General features: G+C 53.1%; 1 protein-coding gene across 1 annotated transcript; it reads left to right on the top strand.

Moving 5' to 3' along the window:
* Positions 1 to 1123: 1123 nt before the first annotated feature.
* On the top strand, positions 1124 to 7676 carry EBI3 (Epstein-Barr virus induced 3; the record flags this gene model as incomplete). The annotated part of the gene is made up of 5 exons (XM_079918753.1): positions 1124 to 1190; positions 1813 to 1936; positions 3627 to 3805; positions 5424 to 5581; positions 7524 to 7676. The coding sequence occupies 5 exons, from the start codon at positions 1124 to 1126 to the stop codon at positions 7674 to 7676; spliced, it is 681 nt and encodes a 226-aa protein (XP_079774879.1).
* Between the last annotated feature and the right edge of the window lie 626 nt (positions 7677 to 8302).

Raw genomic sequence — 8302 nt, 5'->3', positions numbered from 1 at the left:
GCCACCCCAGGAATAAAAGCTCACGGAGCAGAGGATGAAAGCATCGTGTGGCCTGATTGCTGGGCTCCCACTGCAAAGCGGGGAAGGGGCGGCCCAGAGCAGGGACTGGGGATTAGGGTGAGGAGAGCAAGGCAGGACTCAGTCCCCGAGAGGAACACTGTTACTATGTCACTGCAATATCTTTTTTCTTTCTTTTTTTGGCCACGCCACGCAGCATCTTAGTTCCCAGACCAGGGGTTGAACCGTGCCTCCTGCCTTGGATGCGCGAAGTCGTAACCACTGGACTGCCAGGGAATTCCCCAGTTACTGCACTATTTTTAAAAGTCAGAAGGGGTTCCCAAAAGTTCATAATGAACAAAATACGCAAATGTCAAATGAAGACAGAATCTGAGGCTGCACGACTTACATCACTGTCCTCACCCTAAACCCGGCCCTGGTGGGAGTGTCCCACACCCTCCCACAGCCTCTTTGCCTCTGGGCCAACCCCCTGAAATCCCCTGGGGGTTCCTGGCTCTTTCCAGCTCCGTGTCCAGCCTGTTCCCCAGGTTTCCTCAGCGTCCAGCAGTGGCTCTGCCTGTCCCCGGGCGTCCCAGGCCCTTGGAGAATGTCCACGGTTCGGGGCTACCTTCCCAGAGCCTGGGTTTCTGCCTCTCTGTGGCCTGGAGCGTGGAATGTGGCTGGTGGGGGTGGGGGTCCCCATCTCTGTGGTTGATGAGTGATGGGCATCTTCTGTCGGTGCCAGCTGCTCTCTGTTCCTCCCCGCCCTGGCCTCTCTCTGTCTTTCTCCCTGTCATCATGGCCCTCCCTGGCGTGCCCCTCCTCGCTGCAGCCGGAAGGAAGGCTCTTCTGGGAAAGGCCACAGGGTTACCACTTCTCCCTTTCGTGGCCTCCTCCTTCTGGCCCCCACCTTTGGGGCCTTCCGCACCCGAGACTGGGGGTGGCTGGGGAAGGGACTGGGGGCTCCTCCTCCGGAGCCCCATGAACCAGGCAGTGAGTCAGAAGGGGAAGGGGAAGTAGGGGGCCTCGACTGGGGGCTGGGCTTTCCCCTGGGTGGGACCTGAGTCCCTTGCCTGCCCGAGGGCGCTCCCTGCCCCAGCCTCTGAAAGCAGATCCCGCCTGAGCCATGGCCCCAAGACTTGTCCTCACCCTCACCTTCTGGGTGGGTTGCTCACTTTGCTGCGGGAGAGAAGGTACGTGGGGACCCGGGGAGGGCAGGGGGAGCCAGGGCAGAGGGACACTCTCTGAGGACTGGACTTTGTCTGCCGTGGAACATCCTGGGTGGGGTGGGAGCTCACACATCTTCTGTATGACCACTGATGGGAGGGGGTTACCATCCCATTGCATGGGTGGGGGAAACTGAGGCACAGAGAGGGCAAGAGCTACCCTAAAGGGACCGGGAAGTGGCAGCCACAGCCTGGAGGAAGGGAGGGTGAGAGAGAAAGAAATTTTAATTGTATCCATTCATTTCATGTGATTCAAAACAAAACCATCACAAAGAGGGGGTCCGGTAAAGCATCTCCCTCCCCCCAGAAATCCCCACCAACCCTAGGTCCCCTCTGTGGGTCCTTCAACCTCAGTTTCCCCATCTGGAAAATGGGCTAATAGTTCCTGCTTTGGTGGGTTGGAGCGAGAGCGAGAGGTGGTGTAGGTGCTTTTCATTCATGCACTCATTTATTCCACAAACCTCTATTAGGCTCCTAATGTGTGCCCAGCACTGGCTGGCAGTGAGGTGGGGGCCAAGCCACGGTAGGACTTTGATGGTCCTGGGTGAATCAGAAGCTCATGCTCTCCCTCTCTCTCCGGGCCCCCCAGCAGCTGTCACCCAGCCCAGGGTGCAGTGCCAGGCCTCTAGGTACCCGATCGCAGTGGATTGCTCCTGGACCCTGCCGCCCGCTCCAAACTCCTCCAGGCCCACGTCCTTCATTGCCACATACAGGTCAGAGAGCCCGGAGGGCTTCCTGGGGATTTTACAGCTGGGCTGACCCCCTAGGATCAGGGCAGCTGGGGACTTAGTGAGAGCCTGAACCCCTCAGAATTCTAGAGCACCACCAACCCTTAGAAATATACTCCCTAAAATACGTACTGCGAGCCACATGTGGAGGGTAAAATTTTCTAGAAGCCACATTTAAAAAAGAAAAAGAAATGGGTGACATTGGCTTTAATATTTTATTTAAATAGTATCTAAATATTCCAAATGTTTATCATTTAATATGATCGAATGCAATGTACTTTAACATGCTTATATACGATTCATATATTTAAACTTGTACTAGAAATTGATTTCATAGCATTTAATAGGATTATCTAAAGTGTTCAACATGTAATCAATACTTTAAAAATTAATGAGAAATTTTGCATTCGGTCTTGTTATACTAAGTCATGGAATTCCATGTGTGCTTTACACGTGTCACACTTCAATTCAGATGCTAAACATTCAATCAGAAATTCTTTGTTAAAAACAAATTTATTTATTGATTTTGGCTGCTTTGGGTCTTCCCGTTGCTGCCCGCCGGCTTTCTCTGGTGGTGAGCGGGGGCTACTCTTCATTGTGGTGAGTGGGCTTCCCATTGCAATGGCTTCCCTTGTTGTGGAGCATGGGCTCTAGGTGCATGGTCTTCAGTAGTTGTGGCACTCAGCCTCAGTAGTTGTGGCACACGGGCTTAGTTGCTCCGCGGCACGTGGGATCTTCCCGGACCAGGGCTCGAACCCGTGTCGCCTGCATTGGCAGATGGATTCTTAACCACCGCGCCACCAGGGAAGTCCCCCAATCGGATATTCTTGATCTCTGATTAGATTTCATAACATTTGTGTTTGGAAAAGTAGATTCACACACCTGAGTTGTTCTGAGGAGCTTTCCCACGCTTTCTGATAGGTGGAAACTTTTCATTCAGATTAGATGAAATAAATCAAAAAGTCCCACTCAGTTGCACTAGCCGCACTTCATATCCACAGGGCAGAAGCAGAACGTTTTGGATGCTGTGGAAGTTTCTGTGGACGGTGCTGAGCTCCAGCCTATAGAGTCTGAAATCTTGGGGTGTCAGAACTCGAGAGAACTGGAATCTTATTATTTCGGATTCCGGAATCCATGAATCGTAGACCTGGGAATGTTGGAATTCTAAGGCTGGAATGTTGACATTCCAGAAAGCTTTATTTATTTATTTAAAAAACTGTATTATTATTATTACTTGGCTGTGCTGGGTCTTTGCTGTGGCATGCAGGTTCTTCTTCGCTGTGGTGCACAGGCTTCTCTCTAGATGTGGCACATGGGCTCCAGAGCATGAGGGCTCAGGAGTTGTGGCGCATGGGCTTAGTTGCCCCGCGGCATGTGGGATCTTAGTTCCCCGACCAGGGATCGAACCCACGTCCCCTGCATTGGAAGGCAGATTCTTAACCACCAGACCGCCAGGGAAGTCCCCCCAGAAAGTGTTAGAATCCGGACCCTAGCATCTCCCTGTGGGGTTTTACCCCTGACCCTGGGTCCCCCGGGCTCTGTGATGTTGGAGTGAGGGGTCCCTAGGATCACACAGACAAGAGCAGGACTCCTCACCTGCTGTCCCTACTTGGGGTCCAGGGCACAGGGGGCCAGCAGGAAATGCTGGGACCCTCACAGCACACTCGGTGTCCAGGCTTGGCGTGGCAGCCCATGGGGAGAGCTGGCCCTGCCTCCAGAAGACACCAGAGGCCACCAGCTGTATCATCCCTGACATCCAGATGTTCTCCATGGTGCCCTATGTGCTCAACATCACGGCTGTCCACCCCCGGGGCGTCAGCAGCAGCTTCGTGCCGTTCGTCCCAGAGCACATCAGTGAGTAGGGGCAGCGGTGGGGGTGTGGAGGGTCCCCCTTCTGCTCCTCCCACACACACACACGCCCACCTCCCACCTGTCAGGATGAGATCCTGTCCATCTCTCACGGATCCTGTGGGCTCCACCTTCACAATTCAGCAAGAATCCGCCCACTTCTCCCCTCTCCTGAGCCCCTACTTGGTGCAACCTGCATCACCGCCCACCTGGACCAGTGGCAGCCCCTCCATTCTGGTCCCCTATTCCTGCCCTCACCCCCATCTGTCCTCCTCACAGCAGCCACCAGAGGGCGCCTGTGAGCACTCAAGTCAAGTCCCATCTTGGGCTCCTGCCCTCTCGCCCGCAGTCTGTCCTCCCCGCAGCAGCCACCAGAGGGTGCCTGTGAGCACTCCAGTCGGGTCCCCCCTTGAGCTCTTGCCCTCCTTCCCACAATCTGTCCTCCCCACAGAAGCCACCAGAGGGCGCCTGTGAGCACCTGAGTCAGGTCCCATTGTTGCCCTGCCTACAGCCCTCCAGGGCTCCCACCATCTGTTTCTGTCCCCTCCCTGCCCTCCCCTCCTCCCTCTCCCCCTCTCACTCACTCTGCTCCAGCCACATGGGCCTCCTCGCTGTTCTTCCAACACACGTGCTGTTCCCCCTGCCCGCAAGGCTCTTCCCCCAGGTCTCCACACTGTTCACTCCCTCACCTCCTTTAGCTCTCAACTCAGATGTCATCTCCTCAGTGAGTCCTCCCTAAGCATTTTTTTTAAATTGCAAACCATCATACATTGCTGGTGGTTATTAGAAAACAGACTGGCAGTCCCTCAAAGAGCTAAACATGTTACCATGTAATCCAGCAATTCCAATTCTAGGTATATATCTAAGAGAAAATGGAAAGCACGTTTGCAGAAAAAACTTATGCATGAACGTTCATAGCAGCATTATCCATAATAGGCAGAAATTAGAAACGACACAAATACTCATTAACTGATGAATGGATACACAAAACGTGTCCATCCCTACAATGGAATATTATTCAACCATAAAAAGGAGAGAAGCCCTGACACTCACTACCACATGGATGGACCCTGAGAACACAATGCTCAGTGAGAGAAGACAGACACAGAAGGACACACAGTGTGTGATTCCGTTGATGGGAAATGTCCAGAACCGGCAAATCCACAGACACAGAGAGTGGGTGCCTGGTTGTCAGGGGCTTGGGAGGGAGGAATGGGGGGCTGACTGCTCACGGGGATGGGGCTTCTTTTGGGGAGATGGAATGTTCCGGATTAAATGGTGGTGATGTTTGCATGACACTGTGAATATACTAAAACCACTGAACTGTACACTTTCAAAGGGTGAATTCTCTGAGATGTGAGTTATGTCTCCAAAAACATTGCAACCCACTACCCTCCTTGCACTCCTGACCTTTCTTCCCTCCTTTTTATGACCTTCGGATCTGCCTTTGTGTCTTATCTTCTGCCCGGGGGATTGAGCTCCAAGGTGACAGGACTACTGTGTCCCTAGTATCCAGAACATCCCTGGACACTCAGCAGACCCTCAATTAATATTTATTGGTTGGTTGGTTGAATGAATGAGTGAATGTGCCCTCCGCTGACCCTGTCTCCTGCTTGTCCGTCAGTCAAACCGGACCCTCCAGAAGGTGTGCGCCTGAGCCCCCTCCCTGGGCAGCGGCTCTGGGTGCAATGGGAACCCCCCCGGTCCTGGCCCTTCCCAGAGATCTTCTCACTCAAGTACCGGATCCGCTACAAGCGCCACGGAGCTGCCCGCTTCCGCCAGGTGAGGAGGGTGAGGTGACGGGGAGGGCAGTTCCCGGGTAGACGGAAGAGCATGTGCAAAGGTACAGTGGGGTGTGGGTCACAGCTTGGGGTGCTGGTGTGCAACGTGAACGCAGCCCAGCAGTTCCACTCCTGGGCATCTACCCAAAAGAATTGAAACCAGGGTCTCGAACAATTACTTGTACACGAATGTTCACAGCAGCACCACTCACAATGGTCAAAAGGTGCAAATAACACAAGTGCCCATCAACGGATGATGGATAAACACAACGCGGTCCCTCCACACACGGGAACATCACTCAGCCATGAAAAGGAGAGAAGCCCTGACACTCGCTACAACGTGGATGGACCCTTGAGAACACGATGCTCAGTGAGAGAAGCCAGACACAGGAGGACACACTGTGTGTGATTCTATTAATGGGAAATGTCCAGAACAGGCAAATTCACAGAGACCGAGATTGGATTAGTGGTTGTCAGGGGCTGGGGGAGGGAGAGGGGGTGACGGCTCATGGGGACGGGGCTTCTTTCTGGGGGGATGGAATGTTCTGGAACTAGAGAGTGGTGATGGTTGCCCAACACTGTGAATGTACTAAATGCCACTAGATTATCCACCTTGGAATGGTTAATTTTTACGTCATGTGAATTTCACCTCAATTGAGAGCACCAATATATTGTTTTACATTCTTAAAAAATAAAGGCAGGGTATCAGTCAGTGAGCATACGGGCAGGGCAGTTGTGTCCTGGGCAGCCTTGGATGCTGGGCTGAGGAGCTGAGTCTTTGCAGGGTTTAGGCTTTTGCAGTCCTGTCCCTTAGAACCTTCTGCAACAGTAGAAATGTTCCACATCCACACTGTCCAAGACGGTAGCCTCGGGCCGCATGAGGCCGCCAAGCAGTTGCAACCTGGTGAGGAGTCGAGGAATGGGCTTTTAAAGCTGATGTAGTATTCATTAATTTAATTTTGTAAATGCTTGCAATTTTAAAATCGAGACAGAGTTTACATGCCACGAAGCTCTCTGTTTTCAAGTGCACAGGCCAGTAACTTTGGTGTATTCGCACGATTGTGCGATGATTAATTAATCTAAATTTAAAACGTAAAGCATCACATCCGGCTGCCATATGGGACAGCTTGTGCAGAGGAAGGAGGGACATAGTCAGACCTGAACTTGGGAAGCTGCTGATGGTGGCTGACATGGGACATGCCAAGGATGAGGGGGACCCCGATGTTGGAGGGAGAGTGTGGAGTGGCGGGAACAGAGGGGACAGGGCGGAGAACCAGAAAGGCAAAGCTGAGAGGGTGTCTCATGGGTGCCCAGGGATTTTCATCTGTGGAGGTGCCTGAGTGAGGACATGGAAAGGTCAAGGCCATCGAAAGAAGAATTTATTACATTTCCCCAGAAAAGAGGACACATCACGCCACGCAGGGCCACGTGGGCAACTTCGGGACATCAGGAGGCTGAAGTGGGAGCCAGGGGAGAGCCCAGGCCAGAGGTGGATTGGGGTTTCCTCGGGGAAGCCTAGGCGGGGCAGGTGAACAGCTTAGGGTAAGCAAGTTTGAATAATTCCAGTGGGCTCTGGGCTGCAGGGTGGTCTCTAGTTGCTTGGCATCTGGCCCTGGGGTGATTTAGGACAGGGTGGGGTTGTGGGCTGTTGTGTGACCAGTACAGAGAGGGGATGGATGGGGGTGTGGACTCCGGGTGGATTGGTTTTTATATGAAAGGCATGCTCCTGGTCGACCAAGAATTGGCTGGCCAGGGAGGGGCAGGCTCGCCCTGCTCAGCAAGATGTTTAAGATGTCCGAAGATGTACAGGGGCCGCAGAGGGCATGCCGATGAGGATTGACATTGGTGCCTGAGTCTTGGAGCAGCAGCCCAAACATGGGGACGGAAGGCTTGATCACATAGCTTCCTTGTTTCCACTGACCCAGACCTCCTTCTGCTTTCAGGTGGGACCAATTGAAGGCACATCCTTCACCCTCAAGGCTGTGAGGCCCCAAGCCAAGTACTGCATCCAGGTGGCTGCTCTGGACCTCACTGACTATGGGGAATCAAGCGCCTGGAGTCTCCCCGCCGTTGCCTCCGTGACCCTGGGCAAGTAGTGGGGGTTCCCTGCACCCCCGAAGAGGGGCTGTGCCCTTGACATCCACCTAAGGGTGGATGGGACCTGACTGGCCTGGGGTCACTGCTGCCGAGTTGCTGGGCAACCTTGGACAAGTGACTTTGCCTCTCTGAGCCTCAGTTTCTCAGTCTGTGAAATGGGGATGTACTGCCTGCCTCCTTTGACACAGTGCAATGTTTTGTGAACTGTGAATATGAGATTTTTTAAATTTTTTAATTAGAAAAGGATCATTGTCACTAGAATGACGACTCTTCCTTCTTTTAACAGATCCACATGAGACCCTGTGAGGAGAGGACAGACCAGGACACACACACGCAGTGAATCCCCAGTGCCACACACGGGGTCAGGGCTGGACCAGAGAAAGAGACAGGGCTGGGGGAGTCAGGGCAGGGGTAGTGGGTATTCCACCTGGGTTGGAATGATGAATCCATTCAGTTCAGTTCAGTTTGGTTCACCTCAAAAGCTGCCCAGATGTGAGCCCCACTGTGGGTGGACACCAATGGCACATGAGTTTGTCTGGGAAGCTCTGAGGAGGGGAAAACACAGCCAGGCTCTGAAGGATTTTCTCAATCCAGGAGCTTCTCGGTACATTTCACTCAGGTCTCA

The sequence above is a fragment of the Stenella coeruleoalba genome (assembly GCF_951394435.1).
Source record: "Stenella coeruleoalba genome assembly, chromosome: 3".
Lineage (NCBI taxonomy): Eukaryota > Metazoa > Chordata > Mammalia > Artiodactyla > Delphinidae > Stenella > Stenella coeruleoalba.
Note: the sequence above shows the minus strand (reverse complement) of the source record. Positions and strands in the feature narration are given on the sequence as shown.